At 35.8% G+C, this 26,501-nt stretch overlaps 1 protein-coding gene and 1 long non-coding RNA gene across 5 annotated transcripts in view; one reads left to right on the plus strand and one right to left on the minus strand.

The window, feature by feature from the left end:
• The window catches only part of LOC112540147 (uncharacterized), a 40,047-nt gene that overhangs the window by 3,371 nt on the left and 10,175 nt on the right, over nucleotides 1-26,501 (plus strand). For all 3 annotated transcript variants that reach the window (XR_015798402.1, XR_015798401.1, XR_015798400.1), the window contains exons 2-3: nucleotides 3,376-3,406; nucleotides 15,796-15,830. This is a non-coding gene — a long non-coding RNA (uncharacterized LOC112540147). The remainder of the gene's footprint in view (nucleotides 1-3,375; nucleotides 3,407-15,795; nucleotides 15,831-26,501) is intronic.
• The window catches only part of MIGA1 (mitoguardin 1), a 42,242-nt gene continuing 16,087 nt past the window's right edge, over nucleotides 347-26,501 (minus strand). The window contains exons 8-16 of one of the 2 annotated variants that reach the window (XM_025163835.2): nucleotides 15,572-15,672; nucleotides 11,669-11,787; nucleotides 11,461-11,533; nucleotides 10,163-10,249; nucleotides 9,637-9,735; nucleotides 9,219-9,353; nucleotides 3,349-3,402; nucleotides 1,610-1,726; nucleotides 347-1,478 (exon numbers count right to left, since the gene is read on the minus strand). In XM_025163835.2, coding sequence (XP_025019603.1) covers nucleotides 1,290-1,478; nucleotides 1,610-1,726; nucleotides 3,349-3,402; nucleotides 9,219-9,353; nucleotides 9,637-9,735; nucleotides 10,163-10,249; nucleotides 11,461-11,533; nucleotides 11,669-11,787; nucleotides 15,572-15,672 — 974 coding nt within the window. In that variant the 3' untranslated portion in view covers nucleotides 347-1,289. The remainder of the gene's footprint in view (nucleotides 1,479-1,609; nucleotides 1,727-3,348; nucleotides 3,403-9,218; nucleotides 9,354-9,636; nucleotides 9,736-10,162; nucleotides 10,250-11,460; nucleotides 11,534-11,668; nucleotides 11,788-15,571; nucleotides 15,673-26,501) is intronic. The other variant, XM_088153657.1, reaches the window with a different exon arrangement.

Here is a 26,501-nt window from a genome sequence, read left to right on the forward strand (position 1 = left end):
TGACAAGGGATTTCTTGCAAATCCAATCCAACAGACTTTTACAATATAAATGCCTAAGCATCTACAGTATGCATGTATGAAGCTAGGGGAAAACAGCTAGGTTTAAGTTTCCTGGCTGAATGCTAGGATTAGTGCTGCTTTGCAGAGCAATCAGAGCATGCATTTAGGGTCACTTATCCTTCTAAAGGAAAATGTGGTTTGTTTAATTAAGGGTTGGTGTGGGTTGATGTATTGTGTGAATCTGGCCATTGTGCTTAATAAACCATGTCTTATAGCTTCATAAGCTTCATATACTCAATCAATTGTGGATTATACAATAAACCACGCTAACACAAAACTCATCATGACATACAAACTAGACTTTAAAGGTATTCATTTGGCATCCCTGTTGTTTTTTTAAAGAGACAAACATATTTAAAATGATAATGGAACATGTATTTACCCTTGTTGTACTGTATTATTCTTTTTGATATACATCTTCCCCCTTAAAAATATTCTTTAAATAATAGATTCAATAAGACAAGATCTTATTCACAATAAGTATAAAAATTTAAAAGCTCTGCAAAGAGTCCTGTATTTAAGATGGGCAGGCTATAAATTTACTAAATAAATAAATACAGTGGAGCTTATTAACTACTCAAAATGACTGTTGAGGGTTTGCCAGACTCTGATTTTATGCAGTACAACCAACGTAAAACATCATGAAAAGTAATTTATATAAAAACTAAATATTAACTCTTAAATTTTACAACAGTGCTCATAGAATGTGTCCAAAGGCTGAATGCATTGATACACTTGTTACACTATAATTGATAGCTTAAAACACAAAAACTGTATCATTTGTCACTGTATGTGTTTTTATTGCACATTAGTTAAGACAAAAAAGGTGCAAATCTTGGCAAGCACATGAACAGGTAGAGCTTTTGAGATTTTGTATTATGTAATTTATACAATGTAAACCTGGGAGGAACTAATTTACTATAACATATATTTTTGTATCACTTTCATCACAAACAGATCTGAGCAATGTATATATCTCCATAAATAATATTTACTTAACAGTTTAAAAATATATATTAAAAATAAATCCAATGACAGTTGAAATACCATTTTAAATGATATGTACAGCAATAATTTAAGCAATGATTTGTATATTTTTAAACCTCCCTGAGGCCATATTTAACAACATCGTATATTTTGGGATAATTGCTCAGAAAGAAACAATGTTAACTTTCCTTGTGGGAGAAAAAGGCAAAAAATATGCTCACATTAAGAACAAAAACAGAAATCTATTGTACTTTTCCCTCTGAAAGGTCACTGGCTGTTGGGTGCTGACATCCACTTACTCCAAAGTAAACCAATAAAAGATTAGTATGCCGAATTAGCAATTGCAGAAGGTCTTCAGCTAAATTATCCACTGATGAGTATCGCACTTTTTCAAAGTCAAAAATGTCTTTCAGGAAATAAAGAATCTGATCCTAGTAAAAATAAATGCAAAATAATTCTAGTTATTAGCTGTAGTCTACAGGATGTCTAGCAAAAACTTTTACTAGTTTGTCCATATTTTCATTGGTATCCAGTAAGCTCTTGATAAAATAAAGCCACATACCTTGAAGTAACTGCATAATTCATACAGTGAATTTCTAGGACCCAAAAAGCCCCATGCCAGAACAGGGCTAATGTGTTCACAAATAGCATAGAAACGTGCAAAGAAACCATCAGGAACCTGAAGATGTAATTAGTACAGAAAAGGCAAATCATATCCTGCATCTTGAGCACAAACAATTTTGACATCATTAAACCTGCAATCTGATAAACTTAAAATCAACTCCTGGAGGCCATATGGACATGCCCATGAAGTGGTTTGCCACTTCCTTCTTCTGTGATTTTGTAAAAACTTTCTACAGCCCCAGTAGTCTCTTTCCCAAATAGTAACCAGGCTTGATCTTGCTTAGTATTTTTGGAGATCACCCAAATTCAGCTAGAGGCCACATGAAGCTTCCATCTAAGTAAACGCTCATTAGGTTGCAACCTTAAAGCTCAATCTTATCAAACTCATTAAGCTGAATAGCCCTTACTTCTGAGAAGTTATATGTAAGGGTTAACAGTACAGATAGTTCTCACTTAATGGCCACAATAGGGACCGGAAAATTGGTCATTAAGTGGGGCGGTCATTAACTGATTCACCACATGACCGGACCCGATTTTATGATCATTTTTACCATGGTTGTTAAATGAATCACCACAGTCATTAAGCAAATCATGTGGTCGTTAAATGAATCCAGCTTCTCCAACAGATTTTTTTGCTGGAATTCGCTTAACAACCACGTTTTGCTTAATGACTTGTAAAAAGGTCGCAAATCACAATCATGTGACCACAGGGGATGGTGTGACAGTTTGCGATGGTCATAAGTGTGAGTACAGGTCATAAAGCACTTTTTCTGAGGCCATTGCAACTTTGAACCATTGTTAAACAAATGGTCATTAAGTGAGGACTACCTTAATTTATCAAAAAAAGATACAGTAGTCTTCAGTTTTAGTATAGGATACCACACAGCCTTGTTTTAATGGACTGACTAGATGGATGGGTGCCCATTATTCAGGAATATCTACTGAATCAGAGAATAGGGTGGTGTGGGAATTGATGATTTGATGTAAGTGATCAAATTGCAAATTGCAGGTGAAAGTTGGTCTGCTGCATGCCTGCATGTCCATGGTATTCAGGCCTGCATTTATACTGAATGATAATTCAATAACCTTGAGAACAAAGATGTACCCTAAGTTGGTTCTGTCGAAATTTTCATTCTATATTTTTACACACACACACACACACACACACACACAGACTGTCTGGACATATAAACATCAGGGTATGAATTAGGGTAACTCATTCTAATTTTTCAGAGATCACTGCTCTTGTTTTGAGAAGTATGGATTAAAATGTATTTTATTGGTTCTTTATACTTATATATTAACATTTCAAAATGTCTTGCTATTATCTGAAGAGCATTTACTTTATACAAGTGTGAAAAATATAATGCAACTACTCCTAAACCATTCCCTCAATTTTCAGCCAGCTTTCACTAACTGTAGTGAAACAATTACTACTTTTGCATATCATTCATTTGTCATTTCAGATATGATAAACTGCATTAAAAATGGTTCAGGAATATGCACTACTATCTTTTTATTCATAGTTCTGAAGTCAATAATTTACCATTATGCTATAGGTTACTCCCAAATAATGCTAAACAGTCTACAATTGTCTTGAATAAGCAACTGACATTGCAAACCAAATTTATAGCACTGCACAGCTCTCTTCAAATATAAAATGTTCAGGTTACTTACTTTCATTTGCTGCTTTTTTTGCTTCAGGACTGACCAGCAACTTGAAGCCACAGCCTAAGTAAGATTTTTTTTTTGTTTTATTTACTTGCAAACATGAAATATTCTCTATGTAGAAATAACAGCGAAATTATAAAGTCATTCGACCTAACTTTAAAATATATTGAACTTGCAATAATATAAATTTGAACCATTTTACAAAATGCATATTATTTATTTCTCAAAACATGGGATTTACATCTCATTTTCCCTACTGTCCCCATGCAGCTTAGCAGTTTTTCCTAAATGTTAATGTAACTTAGTGATTAACAGTCTAATTGTACTGTTGTGGAAGCAGTAAGTATTTATAATCTGATCTAAAACTACAAAGGCGCATAATAGAATTTACAAGCTGAAAAGTATTTCTGCATGCTGAATAGGAAGTTTTATGTACAGTCACTATCTAGTAATATCCATGGCAAGGCCAGAAAAAGTTTGTACCAGAAATCAGGTCACTCTGGTTAACTAACTGGAAATGCATGCACTGACATCCTTCCTGTATCTAACATGGTTCTTTAATAACAATTTCCTAGTGAGATGGGCTGTGACCAAATCTGAAATATAAAATAAATAAAATATAAAAATATGAACAATGACTTTCCTGTGGTTAAGTGTCATCTGAATCTGGGGCTAACCGTTTTCAGTGAGCAGCCGTCCCAGGTTAATTATTGGTTTCAAATTCTGGTTATGAAAAGCATAGCTGGGTTTGTGGCTAACTTCACAAAAATACACCAACTTTGGTTAAGAAATCACAAGATCGGGGTAATATGGTGTTGTACGTGTTAACCAGCAACCAGCCTGACTCAGATGACATGTTGTGCACGCGTGTTCATTATGTGTTTGAGTACTGTAGCCGCACGGGACTCTGTCACACACCTCATTCAACATCGACTGGGTGAGAAAAAGCCACACAACCCATGCAACGGAATCACACCGGCCACGTGCAATAATAACATGCACCTGTGGGAAAGCACACACATTGGAAAGCGCATGAGTGGTGCTTAAAAAGGAGAAAGCAGCAGCATGCCTCCTGAGCAGCATTTTTGTCATCTGTAAATATCAGATTCATTTATTTTAGTCCTTAATTTTTCCTATCCACACATTTCATTCTACTGCACAGATCTATTCTAAGTATTTTTCCTCCTGAACACTTTTTTCCCAAATATAAACTGAACAACACAAATCCAGGAAATATTTGTTTGACAAGCTCTTATTATGGGAAACCAGAAGAATACTGTATATATGATAAATGAATTAATACTGCATACTGTTTATGAGAAAAAGATAAGAGTATGATAAAAGCAAGGAGGAAGCCAGAGGTACCTGTTCAAGTCAAATATGGAAAGAAGAATACCTCTATTGACAGAGTACGTTAATGAGCTTTAGCACAACAGAGAACAAAACAAACTGAACAAACAGAAATGAGGACCTAAGCAGTATACGAGGCTTGTACTACTGTACCTGCAACGCCTCAAATAATTTCTGTTTGGGGACTGTATGGAAAATGATATGTCGGTGCATTCAAAAGAGTTCCGATTCAGACAGGTTTTTGCAAAGAAATATTATTTTGCTGTGCCATCAGGGGAAATTAAATAAGATCATAACAGTGCGATATTACAACTATGTAATCATTCTTTATTATCCCTCTGATACCACAATTATTTTCTTGTGGAAATATCCACTGCTTACCACCTCCTAGTGAACTGAGCTGTGCTATATACCTTGAGCATCTGGATCTAAGTGTTTGTGAAGGACAGGAGGCTGGTTAAAAGAAGCATGGTCCAACTGACAAAGTGCAACTGTTCTAAAGCCAGTTTTTCAATACCACGGAAAGTTTCAGTATACCAAGCAGAAATAATGATTTCTAAACAACGCACAGGACCTGCCCAAATATATCTATCTCGATGTTAATAAAAGATTAGGAACTTTGTTCTTTACTTTCAAATTAAAATATTACACAGTTTGTACATAACTATGCCTTTTAATTTGCTTCTTGTTAAACTCATTCCTTAATCAGCATTAACTCATCAATACTAGAATTAATAACGCCCACTACTAGAGCAGTCTTAACTGTTCCAATTCCAGATACCCAGCCATGCTATACTATTTCTTATTTAGGAAAACGGAATGTTTTGGAAACATCTTCTGAAGCATATGGCTTTTATATCAAGTTATGCAGCAGTTAATAATTTTTTTAAAAAATGTTTTATTAATGTCAGTGCTTAAATGAAAGCTACATATTTATGTGAAACTATGTTTCAAAACCAGAACTATCTGCAACCATAAAAAATAAAACCACATTCTTTTGTTTTGACTGTATTGTAAAAAAAAAAAAAACTATTCTAAGAAAAAGCATAGCTTAAATAGTTTTTGACACAGCTAAGCAGTTTTGTCCTAATAAGGATTGGAATCATACAATATACAGATGGCAAACCTAGACTTTTATTTCCCATAGGACATAGCAGAATTTTAATGGAATGTAATACAACTTTCTAAGTACTAGGAAGTAAAATGCTACTGGCAAAAACCAGTTTAGGCATTCACAAAATATATAATAAAAGAAAGTAAAACGATTCACAACAGAATGAAACCTTGTGCACTATAAGATGCATGACCTGCTAATGATCCTCTCAGAGAATTCCAAATAGCCACTGTCTCCCATCCTTTTCTAGATCTTTGTGCAGAAAACTGACTTAGCCAGTCTGGTCAAAAGAAATAGGAAAGGAAGAAAATATATAGGATATCTATTGTTTGTTTTCCTGGAATTAGAGAGAGAACACAGTGAAGCTCACAATTGTTCTTCTAGTCTACTACGGAGACAATTAAATTCCCTATTCAGTACAGATAGCACAGAAAGAACTGAAGAGCAGAGGTCCAGGTGAGGAGAAAGGAAAGGTGCACATATATTCTCTGAAACAGAGGAAAGACAAAAAGGAAACAACAGGGATAGGAAAGCAGAGGGTGCTAGATTGGCACAGAAAGGTATGAATGGATAATAATGGCAGGTCAGACCTGCTTCCAAGATAGAGATATACTGTATACCATGAAAGCTGAGAGGCAAAGAAATGTATTATAGAATAAAAAGAAAATGGAGACAAAATTCACAGATAGAGAAGCTGAAGTGCTAACATAATCTAACGTATGGCCCACTTTTGAAGGTAATACCCACATGTTTGTACATGGTGATGTTTGGACCTCTGCTGACTATATTAGAGCACAGATATGTGTATGAAGATGCTGTGAAGGATTTAAAAACAGAACTTAGAATTGGATCCAGAAATGGCCAAAAGCCAGTGATGATTCACTGTGACTGGAACACCAAGTTCCAGTCAGCATTCTTGATGCCATGGCTTGTACATCTGCAGTTTGTGGACAATCTCCAAAGGCAGCCTCATATATAATGCCTTGTAATATTTGCAGTGAGAGATCATTAAAGAATGGATCACTGAAGCCAAGCAATCTCTATCCATATAGATTGGTTGCTTGAATACCAACCAACAATGTTAAAAGGCAGAAAGGTATACCCCTAATGAAAAAGATGGAACTACAAAGTGCCTTCATATCTATGAACATGAAATATACCATCAATGCACCAGAGATAGTAATCTGTAAATCTCCTAGTAACTTCAACTAATTGGTTTTGTGAAAATAATAAATAGGATGGAGGATAAGAAAGAATCCTGAGGGACTACAACATACTCAAGCACTTTGCCAAGAAAGGAAATGTTAACCAGTGGTCTATAATTATTATGATTATCCGCATCTGATGATGGCTCTCTTAGAAGAGATGGCACTACTACGTTCCTTAACGGGATTGGAATACTCCATCTCTTAAAGAGGAATCTATGATCTCACAGACTCACTGATCATAATTTGCCTAGCTATAATAAGCCAGGAAAGACAAGGGGCAGGGCCACAAAAATGCCAGACAAACTTGACCATACTCATTGTCCATATCCTTGGTCCCTTAAAACTGCAACATGCAACAATTTGGACATTCCAAATTGTAATGTATGTACTGTGGAATCTAAGCTATAATGACTGCAAGCAATTATGTTCTCAAATATGTCTTGCTGACATGTTGCAATATGCTACCAAAAATTTTAGCAGCTCTTCCATTTGAGCTAAAACCCAAAATATGGACAACATTGAGAGAACTGAAGCTGGCTAAAGAATAAAAATTATTTTTGATTTCCATCAGTCCCACAAAATAGACTCAATAGTGAGCTTAATCAAATCCAAAAAGAGTTTTCTTTCAATATATATTCCATCTGTTTCCCAGTGTATTACTTTGCCCTCTTCAGCTATCTATCAAGAAGTTGAATGGGGCCTGGAAAATGGGACGGCACATTCAGAAGTGATTGTACTAACTGCCTGGGTCATTTTTAAACTCCACAGAATAACCAGAATTTCAACATCAGCCCCAGCCATAGTAGCTTGCAAATTCCCCAAAGCCATCTGGAATCCACCAGAAATCCTCAATTTTCAAGGACAAACTATTCTAATGATACTTACATCCTTTAGTAGACTATTTATTGCACTCCTAAATCTCAAATGAACTGTTTTGATAAAACAACAGATATCAGATCTGACATCTTCACAGTACTAACTTCCTGTTCAACTGAGAAAGTAAAATCTAAAGTGTGGGCATAAAGTAAAATCTAAAGTGTGGGACATAAAGATGTCATCTTGATGATATATAGAGAGAGGACCATGGTTGCCATGAAGGTAATAGTATGTCAGCCTTATGAGTTAGACCAGACAGGAAACACAACCAGATGAGCTAATTCTACTTTATTGTAATGCTACATTAATAGAATCTTGCAAGTCTGAAAGTATATCATTCCCCCATCTCCTTTACAACCCAAGAAACTAGGGAGGGTCTCTTCTGAGCCTCTTGCCCCACCCACATTCCTGCTGTGGGCTCAGCTGCCTTTTAACTGACCATTCCCTTGGCTGCATCTGTCTGCCCTGTCTCCCAAGGTCATTCCCACATACCATTACATAGCATCCTTAGCTGTTCTGTATCCAATCATTAAAATATGGCTATCAGCATCCAAATTTAAGATTCCCTCCATCAGCAACAGGAGGTAACTGGGTGGCTGCTTATCCTGCCTAACCCTAACCCTAACCCTAACCCTAACCTAACCCTCTAACCTGATCTGATGCTGAATAGGATATTGGGAAAGGCTGATTATACCCAGTTCTGGTCTTGGTTTTACATACATCCTAACTCACACTTTAATCAGGAGTGAGGAAGATATTAACTGACCTGGAACCTAACAAGAAATAGAATAGAAACAGTTAGTTAGACCATCACATAAGATGCTAATGGCATTTCTTCACATGTGGCATATCAAATTATTGAGTGTTATACTCCTTCATACTTGGCACATAACTATAAAAATCTGGCCTAAATTATGAATAAAATCAGAGACTTAAATCAACTAAGATAGCATAACCATAGCAATTTCCAAAACATTACATAAGCAAAGGAAAACACCATAATGAGCTTTCATTCAAAATATGTCCCATCTTACCTGGGGCCAATACACTCCAACTCTTATCTAGGGGGATCCAAGGGTATCATATCTCATTTCCTTTCTCAATGTAATGGAGTACCATCACTCTTCATTCTGCCTAAAGTGCTTTCTCAAAGAGGCAAACTCCTTTTGGCATCTCTCTCTTTAGAGACTGCCTCTTATCCATATTTCAAAAAGCTGAAAAATACTTGTGTAGAAAACTGGGTCCCAGACTGATGTTAATACCTGGACCTGATCTTTCCTACCAGTTAATGGTACTACTGAAACAGAATGAAATAATTATGGACTTACAGTTTCTTTGAAGGAGGAGTTCAGCCAATGGTTATTAACTATATTTTGTATAGATATAGGTGGATTCTCTAAGTCTTCAAAAGAATCCATTAATATGAAGTCCAAAACAACATCGTAAAAATTTAAGTGTTTCACCTACATGAGAATCAAATTTAAAAAAAGGTACTAAGCACATTTATAGAAAGGAAAAATCATTAACAACTTCATGCTATAAATTACACTGAAAAATCATTGTGATATTTTTAAATAAGCTGTTTAATCAAACTTAGTAAATATAAAATAATAAATAAACCAGATTAAAATAATAGAGTTCCTGAAATACAAACAAAATAAAGTTCAGTAAGGAAACTACTGTTATCTAGGGCAAAAAAGAGACAGCAAACACTTAATTGAAAGCAGAGAGTAACACTATATTTACCCCATAAGCAGCCAACTCCATTTCAGTATGAACCCACTGATCTGATTGCTCTAAAAAAGAGATCATGTCATCAAATACTTCCTCAAATTTCTTTGGATTCTGTAAAAGAAAACAGAAAACTCTGAACAAATAATTTGCACATTATATGGACTCTTTCATCCTTGCCTTAAAGTTGACATCACTGTTTATTTGTAGCACAAAGGGTAATCTAGAAATAAAAAGACTATCCCCACTACAAGGCATATTCTGATGTCTGACTTTGTATACCTGTTCCAGAAAATTAGATCTATGTACATGTAAAACGATACATTTGGGAAATATAAAATGTATATCCATAAACTCATATGAAAATTCACTGCCACAAATAGACCAACTTTATAATCTTAAAAGCAGGATATTACTTTTCCAATTCAGTTCTCTGTGTGAAAATGGGAATACTTGTTTCTTAAGTCATGTTATAAGGGCAACTAAATGGTCAAACTTTTTACAATATACTGTATCAGTTATTAAAACGAAATAGGTTTACCTTTCTTGCTCTCAGAATTAAAGCACATAAAATTCTTCTGCCACTTTCAGCAAGAAATATTCGATTTGTAGAGTCTGAAAGAATGATCTGTTTTTTTAAAAAAGGCATTAGTGAGTAAAAAATGTCAACTCAAAATTGAAACCAAATGTACAAATCCATCTAAGTTCTGGATTCTATTGCACTGAGATAACCAAGAGATAAATTTCACTGAATATCTTCTTCCTGAGTAAACTTACTTTATGAAAAAGGGGAATGGAATCTATGGCTGGGTTCACACAATGCCCTAAGCCATAATGTGATTTGCTTGGTTTTGTGAATATAGCCACTGTGTTATATAGTCTATATTTTATGGCTTACCACAGTGTGTGACCCGAGCCAAGTATAATTTTGTCAAGAAATCGTGAACATAGCCACTGTGTTATATAGTCTATATTTTATGGCTTACCACAGTGTGTGACCCGAGCCAAGTATAATTTTGTCAAGAAATCATGAATAAGCATATACTGTATCTAAGTTATCATGTGAACCACGGCAGAAAGAATTGGCAATCAATAATAAAATCCTTAGAAGAGTGTTTCTGAACCTTAGCAACTTTAAGATACTGTATGTGGACTTCAACTCCCAGAATTACCCAGCCAGCATGGCTGTCTGGGGAATTCTGGGAGTTGAAGTCCACAGATCTTAAAGTTGCTAAGGTTCAGGAACACTGCCTTGGAGACTTCATCCTTAAGGACTGGAAACACAGCCCACATGTGCTTGGGAAAGGGGAAGATTGGTAGACCCTATCCCAAATGTGCCAGTGTTTTAAACTTCCTTGGAGATGACTAAATTTAAACATTAACTGACAGTGACTACAAATAGCATCTGATTACTAAACTAAGCCAGCTTTGTAAACACCCTAGTATAGCATTTTTGTATTCATTTTAAACTCCAGTTCAGCATGGTTTTGAAAAAGAAAAAGTATAACATTTCAGGGAATCCAGTCTCAGGCAAATCAGCCTTACAATAATACATGCTGCAGTTCAGCAATAGGTTAGGATAAGCATCAATGCATAACTAAGAAAAATGTAAATGGAACAGTATTTAGTATCCTTTAGGGTGATATATGGAATACAATATGCTTTACTGATTCCAGCGTATGTATCAGATAAAGATGACACAGAATACCTTGCAAAAATCCCGCAATACTGATTGTGTAACTTGGCTGGTCCTGGTTACAAATCGTACTCCACTTCATAATTTCATAGGGATACATCGTAGTACAGAGATGAGTTAAAATGTGTTTGATGCACTTTTACCTGAAAAGCTTGCCGAATACAGTGGAGCTTAGCAAGGAAGTCACTGTCTCCCAAACATTCCAACATTTCAGTCCTACACACAAAATAAAGAATATTTCAGACATAATCACAGATAGGCAGAGCATATCTAGAAACAGTCAATATAAGTTCTGATAATGTTTTAGAAATTCTGCAGTAAGTATTTTAAAAAATGTAAAATATTTAGCACCTTAAGACACGTGAATAAATCTTGCCCTCTTCTGCCAAGCGCAAAGCTTCTTCATACAATGGGCAATGGCAAAGTGAATCCAGGTGATAATAGTTTCGGCTCTCTTTGTGTTCTGTAAGCTAAAAAAATAGTTTTAATTAGCAAGAGACTTTCATAAACACAACACCTGTGTAATCTTTTGAAAGACATCTGCTTTTCAGTATCACTTTAAATTTCACTGGGAAAACAGAAACATGTGAAAGAAAAATTATGGTAACAGCTGGATCATAGATATACCACTTTGTAAAAGCAGCAGAGCAAAGAGAAATTAAAAACAGGGAAATATGCATACATAGTATATTATGCAGGAAATTAAATTCTTGGACAACAAAAATAGCTTGTATGGCTAAAACAAGAAATCCCTAATGGCTGTCATTCTAATGATATTGATTCCATTATATGGTTATTGTTATTATTATTTAACAATATTTATAAACCACCCTAATTAAAAAAGATTGTGGGCAGTGTATATCACAAAACACACACACACACACACAATAATTATATACTGTATATATAATTATAATAAATAATAATCACACAATCAAATAGGTGTTCACAATTTCCTTAAGAGCCAAAGGCTCATTGAAACAAATAGTTTTAAGAGCTTTCTGGGATACAAGAAAACTCAACGCCTGGGACATCTCTGGAGCAGTTTTCCACGAGAAAACCTACCTTCCGTTCCATACTTCTCTTTACTTTAGCTGAAAAGGAGACCCTTAGCAGGGCCTCTCTTGATACCAGACAGACAGAATCATGCTTGATAAGGGAGTCTTTGCTAGGGCATATAAGGCTTTATAGATGAAAATCAGCACTTTGAACTAAGTCTGGAAGCTAAGCAGTAGCCCATGCAGTGACTTCACAATTGTGCTATTTTTCAAGAATGACTTGTATCAATTAGTAATCTGTTTTTCACATGTTGTACACCAGATTCTATACCACCTTCAGACAAAACTCCACATACAGTACACTACAGTAGTCCAGATGGGAGGTGATCAGGACATGGGTCACCATTACATAGTTTCCTGACCCAGGCAGGGCAGTACTGGCTCATCAGGTGGAGCTGGGTAAAGGTCCCTTGGCCACAACTTCCCACCAGCTGCTTTAGCAGGAGCTGTGAGTCCAGGAGGATCCGCAGATCATGGACTAGCTCTTTCAAGGGTGAGCACAATCCCACCAAGGGTAGTATTATTGGATAGTCGTGATATTTACTGAACAACAGTAGCTCCTTCTTGGTAAGGTTTTGCTTCAGCTTGTTTTATTCCATGCAATCCCTAATGGCCTTGAGACACCATTTCAGGATGTCCATAGCATCTCTGGCTCGGCCTTCAATGGTGACGTATGGCAGAGTATCATCAGTATACTGGTGACACCTCAACACAAACCGAGAGATAACCTATCTCAGGAGTTTCATATAGATACTAAATACAGTAGAGAAAGGCCAAGTTCTTTAGGATCCGCACTAGTGCAGCCATGGATTCAACTGCTTACTCCCATAACTATTGACTGGAATAGCCCACTCAGGTAGGAACAAAACTACTACAAAAATGCTTCTTTAATGGAACTACCACAAAAATGCCTCTTTCTCCCAACCATTGCTGGTAGTCCAGAAGGATATAATTGTTGAAGGTATCAAATACTACCAAGAGCCCTAAAAAGTCCAGGGGGTGCATTCTCTCCCCATCAAGGCCCCAAAGAACGTCATCTGCCAGAACAACCAATCCTTTTTGCATCCCATTACCAGGCCTGAATCCCAACTAAAAGGTATCTAGATAATTTATTTCTTCTAGAACTCTCTGGAGTTGAATCTCAACTACCGTCTCAACAACTTTATTTTAAAAAAGGAAGATTGGAGTAAAGGCGAATGTTATCAGTTACAGCCAGATCAAGAAATAGCTTCTTCCAGAGAGTGCATCACTGCATCTTCCCAAGACAAGCAGCAGCACACCTTCCTTAAAGAAGCATTCACAACCTCCAAAATCTAGCAGCACATGCCCTACCCAGTTGCCCAAAGGACCCAGGAGAGTCATGGTCCTAGCCCATAGGTGGCAGAATTCATATTGCAGACAACCTTATCCATTTTCTTGGGCCTGACAATGTTGACATAATTCCATATTATATCACAAGATAATACCTTGGTCATTCACTTGACTCAACTGGTGTCCAAACCAGAGCAAATACAAGCAGCTTTATCTTCAAGGAAACCCATATATTCATCCACATAGCTTATCTGCATCATGTCCCACCCATCCTTCCCCAATAGGATCTGGGCTACCCTAAATAGGGCTACTGGTTGGGGATATGTAGACACAATAAATGCAGAAAAGAAGTGATGCTTTGTTGCTCTTATTGCCACTGAATGAGTGGCAGAATGAACTCAGAACTGGTACCACAAATATAATTTAAATAAATAATTAAATTAAAATAATTAAATTAAATATAAATATAATTTAAACTTATATATCTCAAAACTCCAAAGTCATATAAAACACTTAAGTGTTCATAAGAAGGGATGGGACAAAGAAATGGGGAAAATAACAATTTATTGTTTTGTATCTTTAATTGCATAACTGGAAAGGGAGGGATTCTTTTTATTGTAAAGAAAAGTACCAAAACCTTTTAATAAATAAATTCCAAAAATATATTCCAGGATAGCAATGTAATGCAATAAAATATAATAAAATCCACCTATAAAAAGTAAAAACCATAATACATTATAACCATTATTAAGCTTAGCAATTTGGTGGTCAAAAATAGCCAGATGACTAAGTACTTGATTTGGGGGAGAAGCCCCTCAGTGGTATTCTGTTAATCACTCATTCCACATTTAAAGCACTCCAGGAGAGAATGCCTTCTGCCACATCCCTATTATGTTTATATTATCAAGCTATGCTAACAAGATAACATCTGAAGGACTTAATAACTAGGTGGGCCTATAGAAGAAAGCAGTTTCACAGATAACCTGGTTCAGGGCTATACAGATATATAAATGAACAATAACTTCCTGGGCCATGGTTCAATAGCTAATTGGCAGCCAATGGAGAGCTTTCATATAATATTGTATCTGCTCAATAAGAAGACCTGCTTACTCAAGTTAGATATCATATTCTGCAGTAGGTAATAGTTTGCAAGCTACTTTTAAGGGCAGAATATTAATTTTCAAGAAACTAAAATTACAGTAATATATGTTTCCATTTAACCCTAAAACAGGTTTTTTTAACCAATAGTTGTTGAACAAGTCACAATCAGCCTTAAGATGAGCAAATAATACTGTAATTAACACTGTCCTTTAAAATCACCCCTTTCATAATAATCCAGTAAGTAAATCTATACTTTTAAATTATTGTTCCATTATAGAATAAATGACAGATGAAATCTAATTTACAGCTGTCCCAGACTAAGAATATGTCTTTCAGGGAAATAAACACTACAACTCCAATGCATGATCATCTAGGAACTTCCAAAACCATCATTTTTCTTGGAATGTTTTTATTGAAAAAGTTACTAGAATTCAATGGGCATTTAATCTTTCCCATGAATTTATGGAAACTTTCATAATCTGTCACTTTATCCACACAGACATACGCTTTTCTACATGGAAAGCAAGTGAAGAAGCATTCAGGTGGTGCATCTCTGAATATTTCATTTCATCTGTTCATAATTGTCATGTGTATTTATAGTGTTTTAAGTGTCAGGCAGTCACAATTAATCTTCACATACCTGCAAATCTGTATACATTTGTCTAAGACATTTTGTTCTAAGAGATTTAATTAAAGACCAGCAAAAGCCATCAATTAATTCAGTACAAGATTTCAGATATGTGATAGTTAATGCAATAGGACAGCAAATGTTGCTTCAGTATACCTCAGCAGCTGAGACAAATGAATCTGTTGATCCAATGCTTATTGTATCACGCAGACTGAATTCATCTGTAATATCCTTCACAGTATTATCCATTTGATTACCTTTAAAAAAGAGAGAAGATGTTGATTAAACATGCCCTTTGAATTTTCTTTACAGTCCCAACAACAGTGACTAATTTTATTTTATCTTATTTTTATCTTAATTTATTGTCTGCTTTCTCCAAGATGGCCGTTTTGAATACTGAGGGCCCACGGATAAGGTAAGCCATATGTTGTGCTATAAAAATAAAATGGCTGGTCTCACACATCACTTTGAGCCAAAACTTACCAAACTGCATTAAGTCTTACTGAAATATTCAATCCTAGGCTTTACAGGGAAATTAGTTAAATAAAATTTCAGTTTGACTCAGGTTAAATTTTAACTGATAAGTTTATATTAAATACATACTAATCATAACAGAGAGCTTTTAAATTAACTCCTGAAGTGACATTTTATATGCAATAGCATTTGTTTTGTTTTATAGTTTAGGAACCTTCTTCTTTTGCATAGTTTTAAAAATGAATAAAGTATTTTACCAGGTTCTCAGTTGTTTGGACCCAAAGCATGCAAAGTAAAACCACACTATTAAAAAATGTAATTGTATTTTAATTTTATTTTTACTTAATTTTTACAGTAATCTTCCAACAGTAAAATCTAACAGTTTTCTTATTATGCATTTAGACAGTAGGCAGCAGTTATATACAAAAGAACATTTAAAATCTCACCCACGTCTTCAAGAAAGAAAAAAATTCTTATTAATACAGGCATTAATAAACCTTTGGGGAATTAAATGTTTAAAAATATACCAGAGCTCTTTGAAACTTGTTGGGTTTCTATCATATAGCTGTGACCTATAACATGAAGTTACAGAACCACTGTTGTTTTTCTCTTCTCTAAAAAGTCATTGGACTGAACACAGATGTTTGCTGCTGTAAATTGCAAAGATTATCTTTCGTGTTCAGCCCTTTAGTCAGTTTCCAAAATTGAGTCTATGGAAGCATCTTGGTATTACAACTGGTACATAAAAACGAAGGGACAAAAATAATGCACAATCTGCCATTTCCTATATAGCAGATAAGAGGCTTTAGAAAAAGCATGTTTTTCTAACATATCTTTAAATACAGACATGGCTTTTATGAAGAGAACAGGGAAAAACTATGTGGATTTCAATCCTTTGGTTCATATAGCACGTTTAACAATTTGAGAAGGTATCTTGGATATTTTTTTAAAATAGTTTCCATAGTATGTGTGGGAATCCACACCAAACACCCATTTTACAGATGCAAAGTTGTGAAGCTAAAAGAAAAGTAACTTGTTCAAGAAGAAAGAAACAAGCAGAAGAAACACTTACTTAACAGAAAACATACTATAGTGATTAGAAATAAGTTACTAATAACAAAATAAGTTATTTTGTCTGAGTACAGGACAAAACTGGGATTGAATGTCAAAAGCATATAGTATTTGCCCCACAAAATCTGATAAAATATCCATTTTACAAAAGGTAAGTTGATCATTTTCATAAAAATACACATATACATATATGAAATGTAACCCTAACCCTAACCCTTTTTTTCTGACTGCATCCTTCAAAACAAAATCCTGGGTTGTAACTACACATATCAGTGAGATCACAGATAGATTTTTCTCCAGAAGGATCTGTCCCCAACTTTTTCCTTCAGGTCTTCTGTGACTAGTTTATGAGATCTTGGAGTCCTTGGGCTCTTTGAACTTGGTTGTTTGCTTGGATGTTTCATTACCCAACTAGGTAACATCATCAGTGCTACTGAGTGTGGGGTTTGCTCCCTGTTTATATACACCCTGCCAGTATTGGGTGGAGGTGTGGTTTTCTCCTTGGTAGTTCCTTGATTAGGGTATTGTTTTCTACTTGCTTGCTTGTTTGTCTGGTGCTAATCCCTAGTTATCTGGGTGTTTGCTGCTGGAGAGGATGTGTTCTGGGTTTTTTGTTTCCTTCTTAGCTTTTTTATTGTCTCTTTTGAATGGTGTGTACATGTGGTTTATCTCTTTGTGTCTATTGATGGCTGATTTATCTGAATGTCAAACTTCCAGAAATTCCCTAGCATTTTTGGATTTAGCTTGGCCTAGGATGCTCACAGTTTCCCAGCTGAAACTATGGTTGAGTCTGTCCATGTGTTGTGAGATTAAGGAGTTTTCATTGTGTCTTCTGACTGCTAGTTAGTGTTCATGGATGCACTCTGCTAGTCTTCTGACTAACTATCCTACATAGTGGCTGTTATACTCCTGACACTGTAGGTTGTAGATGACTCCTGTTTTTTCTTCTTGGACTACTGGGTCTTTTGGTTTACTTAAGATGTTTTGGAGGACTTTAGTTGGCTTGTGGGCTACGGTGATGCCGTATGGTTGTAATACTCTATTGGTTATTTCTGAGATGTGTTTGATGTATAGCAGTGTTATCCTTTTTATAGCTTGTGTTGGTTGTGCTGTAGTGGGTTGAGTGGTCAGGCACTTTAGATAACATTTTGTGGGTATCCATTTTGTTGGAAGATGTATAGGTGGTCTGTTTCCTTTTTCAGGTGTTCTGGGTTGCTGCAGTGCATGTGTACTTGTCTGAATACGAGATCTTGTAAACTGAGATTTGTGTCTGTTATTTTCAGGTCACATTTATGTTAGAGAATACCTTGGCTTGCTTTTCACCATCCTTTTCCAAAAGGTGACTTGTGACAATACCAAAAAAAGCGGCGGGGGGGGCATATTGTTTCATAGTTGAGATTTATAGAAAGCCTCAATTTCAGCATTCCCAACTGCAAACTCCTAAACGTTGTAACCAGATCCTTAAAACTTCAAAAGTTCTACCGATCACAAAGCCTACTACCCTGTATTCACAAACAATATGCCAGCTCCATTAATTTCTGGCAGACTTCCCAACTTCTTAAAAGAGGTAAATAAAAGTCAAGTACATGAAAGAGATTATATGAAGCACTCTTTCTAGCTAGCATTTTTAAGTTTTATTAAAAAATATCAGTAATGTTAATATATATTTCTCAAATTAGAGACTTCCTAAATTTGCTACTTATGGTAGCATATAGCTGTAGATCCTAACTGGGGAAAAATTATGATATGAATAAATTCTTTGATCATTCAAAGAAAAAAGCAAGATAGGAGTACTAAATATTTAAAAAAGCTAGAACAGTAGTTCCTCATTAACAATAACTTTTTTTATCCAAAGGCAAAATGGCAAGTGTTATTCAGAAAGCATTTGGTTAATTTCCCCTAGACATCCATATGCTCAAATTTGCACTGTACAAATGTTTAAGAGAGATTTAGATAGAGACACTAGCAAATGAAAGCTCTAGGAATGAACAGCTGCTTGATCCACCCAGCCATCATAGGCAGTCAGTCCCAGATTCTTACAAAGTCCAGGGTCTATGTTAGTTACCCCATATGCTATCACCCTATTTATTTCAGAAGACATGATTCTCAAATGTATCCTCTTGTCTTTAAGTGTTGTTAGATTTTCTAAAGCTGTTGTTGGGTTTTCTAAAGCTCTCCTAGCAAAGCAACCTATAATGTTGAAAATTGGGAAGCAACATAAAATCAGTTTACTTACATTAGCAGAGAGAAGCAACACATGACCAAATAATAAATAAAATATAACAGTTTACATAATTCTAGCATGTAGAAGAAAATATACAAGGATCTACTCATTTTGGGCAGTTATTATTGATTACTATTATTTATTTAATTTACATGCTATTTCGCTGATAAACAATCATTATGTTAACAAATTTAAAATGTAAAGAAAATCACTTTTATGGTAATATAACTATTTGAAAAAGACCACAATAATTCTCCTAAAGTTGGGCAATCATTCTGCTTTTTTCCTTATAAAACCAAAGAAGCTGATACTTTCTTAAATGTGTTTCTCATAGAATCCCTCCTTTCTCAAAAATATGACCACTGTCCTTTTCTCAATACTAATATTTATTTTTTCTAGTATTCTAGAATTAATATTCTAAAGGTGGAAAGGGGCATTTTGGCACGTCATGCTCCAGGAGCTTTTTGCAAAGGGGCTTTTTGGTGCACCGAGCTCTGTGGCAGCTTTTGGCTTTTCTTTTTCCTCAGCTGAAGCCCCGGGTGCACCTTGTCAGCATCAGGAGCAAGAAGACAGTGAAGATCAGCTGGACCGGTGGAGTGCAGGATGGCAGAAGGGCAGAAGGGCATCGACAGGGGTGGAGATAGGCAGATGGGAGGAGTTGAAGCGCCCCTGCAGTCATAAGTGCGGGCGAGCTGCCAAGCACCTGAATTTTGATCACATGATCGTGGGGGGACTGTAACGGCTGTAACTTTGGGCACTGGTCGTAAGTCACTTCTTTCAGCGCATTCATAACTTCAAAACAGTAGCTGAACAAATGGTCGTAAGTCAAAGACTACCTGTACACTGTGTCAACAAGTAGGACTAGCTCCACATAGTTTTCATTATTCAATTGTTCTGTCTGAAACACAGAATTTACAAAGTTTACAAAATATGATATCATTTGCAACCCCAAGCCATTTTTTCTACCATCTTTTATCCATAACAGAATGTTTGTGATATGAAAATGATAGAATAAATGGCAGAGTGCTTTTTGACTGGTAACGTTTACAAGCTGTCTGTCTGGAAGAGCTTAAATGTCCAATTTGTAGAAGAGGCTTAAGAAAGCAGTAAGCTCCAAATCTCCAGACTCAAAGGCACACTGCTCTCACTCCTAGCTGCACTGAGCTTCTTCCTCTTTGCTCTCTGCTAAATTATTCACTGTATAATCCCAGTGCATTAAATTCTTATACATATCTAAGGACCCTTTTTGTTACAGACATTCTATTCAAGAGCACCACTGCCTGCTTCCAGATGCACTTTTGGAAAACGTGTTTAATAGGACAGCGCTCTCTTCCCTGTCAGCCTTTATTACAATTAAAACAGCCAACTTGATCACTGTTTGCAGTCCACCTGTTCCCAGCAGCAAGCCTGTCCTGTAGTATGGCATCACTCTGGGCATGATGCCAGGCCAAGTCTAACTCTTTCCATGCTATCTGGACAGTTCACGTCACCTACTGCCTGCCACCTCCTGAAGTAAAGACAAGGGTTGAGGCTCAAGGAAGAATGAAGTGGTGTAAGGATTTGTTTTATTTCTAGAGCAAAAGAAAACATTGTGCTGAGTCTGACTGAAGGTGTATCTCATCCAGCACCCTGTTTCCCACCACAGTATGCCAAATGCTTCCATGGGAGACCTAGAAATGTCCATGGTGCTCCCTGGATACTGCCTCAGAACCTGGAGACAGCAGGAACCCAACATATTCACTCAACACAGGCATGTTATTTACCAGTTTTAGCTGATTAGAAACTAAAATCCAGACAGCAGAGCAAATAAAGTTCAGTTTTTTCAGACAGAGAGACATCAGCAGGAATAACTCACAGTACAGTTTTAAAATCTTTTAAAACTTTGGCAAAACAAAATGAAGCAACAAAGGCTCAGCAGTTAGCATTTGCCTTCTCTACAGAGAGAACTCAGAGAGACTTTTATTTACATTCCTTACATTTGTGGGAGAGCAGGAAAAGTAAAGCCCACATATGTGATTCATAGACATACTGGGCTTCACCACCAAAAAAGAAAGAGATAATAATTATTTTGTCTCACTAAGCTGCTTAATCTAAGGCCTGTTTTAGAGACTGGAAGGAAGATCATATATAGGTCATGATGTGTAAATTTCAACATTTTCCTTAGATTTCTTCTGAGATACTGTTTAAAGAAGACCATGGAAGGATTCTTTTGGGGATGACACCAACTCAAGCAGCACACTAACTCCTACTGGGATGTTCTTTTTTAAATTATAGAAATGTGTTCAAAATATCCATCAGGATATTTAAGCATGTTCTATTATTTACAACAACACAAAGGTCTTAGTCTATTGTTTTCCTCCTGTTTGTCAATTCCTTTCAATTAAACCCTTCCTTTAGCTATTGCAACTTCAACTCATTTATTAATACTGGTATTTATTAATACCAGTATTGCCAGTTAATATGCTGCAGGGTTGATTTGAACTTGGCTATTCTGCTAGACAACTCAGTGCAGGGAGCTATGTTTTCCCCCTTCCCCTTCCCCTCACTCTTACCATGCCCCTACTATTCCCCTTGCAGGTGGTCATGGCCACCACTGGGGCAGCTGTCCCTTGGGGCCAGCATTAAGGGGGATCAACTGCCTAACCTGACTTCCTAACCTTTCACTGGTACCACCCTCTATGCCCCCAGATGCTAGGTGACCTCAGGTGGTTTTCTTTCTGCTGGCTGGCTGGAGGCTGGTTGCTACTTTCTCAACTTCTGCCATTACTACCCTTAGTTGGGCTTGTGTCTAGCCTGTAACTTGAGTTCAAGCTGCCTGGTCATTCTGCAGCTTGGGCTTCCTCTTCATCCAAGTTGGGTCTAGTAATTTTAGCTAGGGCTTCCTGGCTGTCATTGCTGGCAAACTCCACCAGGAAAAAGAAGGCTCTTAAACAGGGATAACAGAGGAGAATGCAAACTTTCATGAATTTCTTTTATGGAACTAAAAGAAGAGATAAAAAACCCAGATTTTCAGAAGCTACCAGAAGTAGAACATTATCTAGAGAGAAGCACAGACAATAGGATATTCAGAATATTACAGAATAATAAGGGGGCTTCAGAAAAGCTAAATTAATTCTTTGTCATTGCAACAGAACTACAGCTACGGAGTCCGAGGAGTTGAAACTACATTTTTTAAAAATAGCAGTTCTAAAAATGTTCAAGATAAAGCAAAATTTGATCCCAATAGGAAAAAAGAGAATACATGCAAATCATTCCTTTTTTTTTAAAGGATTGCAAGATTTATTTTTACTTATTATTATTTATTAAGCTTGTATGCTGCCTGACTCTCAACAGCTTTCGGTGGCTCACAACAATCAAACAACGAAATTACAATAAATCAATAAAAGATAAAGATAAAACATGGCAAGCATGATGAAGTGAGGGATCTTACTCTCCCTTGAAAAAGGCCTGGGTGAAGAGCCCAGTCTTCACTGCCCTTCTAAACAACAGCAGAGTGGGGGCCATCTGGATCTTGCAGGGAACCTTGTTCCAGAGGGCAGGTGCTGCTGCTATTAATGGCCTGTTGCTATTTTTTCTTGGGCAATTGTGTGTAGTGTGTAAGGACCTTAACACTGATTTATTAAAAGTATACTTCATACCTTAAATAGAGCTGTGGATTCATTAAACACATTAGTATTGCAATATTTATGTCCAGTTGCTATTTTTTCCCTTAAATGTTATAACGTTAGATGTGGAAAAAGATGAGGAAAATGTATTATTCACTTATTCCAACAATTATACAAAAGATTAGGATTTAGATAAGTAAACACTATATTTGCTATTAGGTTGAATCACAAAGTCAAGAATTAATGTAAGTAAAACAAAAAAAACCCCTGTGTTTCCATTCATGTGTTTAGTCTAGCTCCGTTAAGACTTCCCTTTACTATGTCTCCCATACCCTGTTAATGTGCATTTTTTCCTCATTCAAGTTGACAGCTGAGACCAAAATTTAGCTTTGGATCAAAAAGCTAAATATATATACCTACCTTCAGTACAGATGTAGACACAGTAAAACAGGGAAATATACAGTGAGTCATAAAAATATCAGTTTTAATTTAAAATTATGGAAACTGATGGAACAGAGAGGAAGAGAAGGGTTACCTTGAACTTATATCAATGTTATTTTGATAAAGGTAAATTTCTCAGGAATATTTTTGTGTTTTTTATAGTTTTAAATTAAAACTGATATTTTTATGACTCACTGTATATTCTCACTGTATATTATATATATTTAATAAATGAAATAATGTTGAGGCTATTACATATACCTCATTGTTCAAGATAGCTGCTTTTTATGTTTTAATTAGTAGGGCATTATGGCCGCCTGATAATGTCTAGTTTGAAACCATTTAGCAATACTTTATTCTCTGATTAGTTAACAAATTATTAGAATAACTCTACTTACCTTAAAGTCTAATAAATTGAAATATCATTTGGCTTATACAGTTAAATAAAGCTATAACTATCAAGACAAACATTGGTGGTTCCTTATTTTCAGCATAATTTCTTTCTTTAGACAAGTAAAATATTTTTAGAAGGTTATAAAAGAAACAGATAGATTTAAAACCTGGCAATGACAACTTTGCATCAGATGCTGCATTTCAAAATCTAGATTACCCATTACTGATTTAATACCATATGACCTCAAGATAACTCACTCCCTGTTCCAAACCCAGTCTATACCAATTACCTTGCAGTAAGCCCATATGAAGGATCCACGAGATGTACTGGTACGTAGATAATACTGTATGTCACTGTAACTCTTTTATTTCGGTAAACCACCAATCTAGCATGGAATGTGCTCACAGCAGACCTCTTAAGTAGAGATGTTTCCAAATTCTATGTATTACATTCGCATTGGTTTAAAAAGCAGCTTGTGATGATAGCAAAACAACTATTATGCATTGATAGGAAAATCTACCCCATAGCCCTTTCTAGGTAAAGTAAGCTGAAACTGTGCCAGTCTGAAGATAGGAGCTTTAAAACTTTTAGACTTGCAACAAGCAGCCTTAACGATACAGACATAACTTCATAATGTAAAGAAGCATAAATAAGACATAGGAATTACTGCACTAGAAAAAGGAAGGAAAAGAACAAAAAATGAAAAGGCTTAATAAATAATCATGCTGGAAAAAATGTTTCAAAATGCTTAACACTGGTGATTGAAAGAAGCTGAGAGCAGCAGGATTTGAACCTAGGGACATGAGTTGTATGCTGGAGGTCCAGAGTTCCCATCAAACTCTGAAAAGTTCCAAAGAATGTGAAAATAAAAAACCAATTACTATGAATCACAGAGGCTATGCTGAAGAATCTTAGGTCAAATATAGATAACAAAGGCCATCATATTTATCCAAGCAACAGACTTGGATTAAAAGAGTCAATAATAGTTAATTTTATTGGCTATGAATTCATTCATTACTAACAATAGTATTGGTATATTGATCAAACATTTAAAAAATAATGCTTAGAAGAAGCTACACATCACAATCATTACAGTTTGGATGGGGTTCCAATTTTAGATTGTGCCTTAGAATGGCAGACCTCAACAAATTTTGACAGAATATAAACAGTGCATATATGACTTAACAGAATATATTTCACTCATCTATCTCTATCTCTCTAACTCTGTCTCTGCATTTATAAACAGAACTTCCCTTACATAAGGCATTTAGACAAATCTTTGGGTAATATTCTTCTTTTACAAACTTTGCTATTTATTTGTTCCTAATAAGAACAATTTTTTAGTCTATACAGAAATATTACTCTGGCAGCAAATCAGCTAGAAATGGTTGTGTAAATTTCATGGTAGGGTCTTATTATCGTAATTACTTGACTTGCAATGATAATGATGTGACATTGATGAAATTCTGGACATTCTCTCTGGTATTAGTTTTTGTTACAATTTACATTATCAGGAGGTATTTTTAATTAGCCATAAAACACTCTGCATATTTCTGTTGTGACTAAATAACTATGGCCAATTAACTTGCTTTTTGTGAATGCAGGAAAAAATGAAAAAATGAAGTAGAGAGAAAAAAAACTCTGGGACTAGAGTGCACTCTAATTTCTGTTCCAAATGATTGACAGATTGATTTGTCCTTCATATCATCTGTTTGAAAAAATAGTTTACAGTCTACCACTTTGCAGTTCATAATTAATATTTCCTACACCAGGAAACCCCCATATGATAGTAGAACTCTGGAGTTCTTCACCTGATTGTGAGGAGGGGGGCAGTAGAGTCATCTTGCATAGCTTAACTCATATGCCTATCTTGAAGCTGTGACTAATGCCAATGAATGACACAAATGATTTTGGAGAAGCTAAGCTCTGAATAAGGAATCCAAATAAAACTCAAGTGTTAATTCAGTTCTAAGTAACCTATTTCTCACAGCTTGAGAATAGTAAAAATATCTTGCAATATTAAACATCGGGGGAAGGGTCCCACAAAAAGCCACAGTCAGTTTAAGTTGTAATTTATTCCTGTTCATTTGAATACTTTACTATTATCCAGAAAATTATAAAGCTTCAAACAAGTGTACTGAACACCTTGACCCATATAAGTATGTTGGAAGAATGGCATGTGGTGCTGAAGTGGGGAAATCAGAGACAGTTGCCACTTTCACATATCTATAAATGGACATTAAACCAAAACGAGATCAGTCAAAGTTTCATTGGGTTTGCTGCTAGGCAGCCCTAGAGATGGGTAAATGGTTGCTCTAAAGTAGAATGTGAACCAAAAGAATTTGCAGAAGATGATGCTTCTCCTTGCTAAATACAAGCTGGGGCACTAACACAGCCTAGGGTTTTAATAATGCCAGTGGCTGCATTTTCATTTCTTTTCAAGCAGTAATACATTTTTGTTTACGAGGAACTAATGGTCAGCTATCAGTTCACACCGAGAAACCTCACCTGGAAGGATCACTTTTTTTCTCCTACCATGCCAACCAGATTATATATTTTTTCTTAATAATACCTACATTGACAGCACAGTTTTAAAAGAATTGGTTATTCTTTTTATGTACTGTATACCATCTCTTCTTTAACTCCCTATTTGCTTATGCCAAGAAAACTGACAAGCTCAGCATTTAGCATTGGAAACAAGCAAACAAAAGCTTTGCCCTTTTTCTTCTCTGTTGACACAATGTTAATATTTTAATCTGCAAAATTAGGATAATCTTTTTTTTTCTTTTCTCTCTCTCTTTTGCCAAAAGAACATATTGCTTGCGTATAGCCGTTTTTTCTTCTAACTCAGTGTTTTTCAAACTTGGCAACTTTAAG

This window comes from Python bivittatus, unplaced genomic scaffold, assembly GCF_059951505.1.
Source record: "Python bivittatus isolate LINGU-HERP-01145 unplaced genomic scaffold, Pbiv_v1 ctg000700_np1212, whole genome shotgun sequence".
In the NCBI taxonomy this organism is placed as follows: domain Eukaryota; kingdom Metazoa; phylum Chordata; class Lepidosauria; order Squamata; family Pythonidae; genus Python; species Python bivittatus.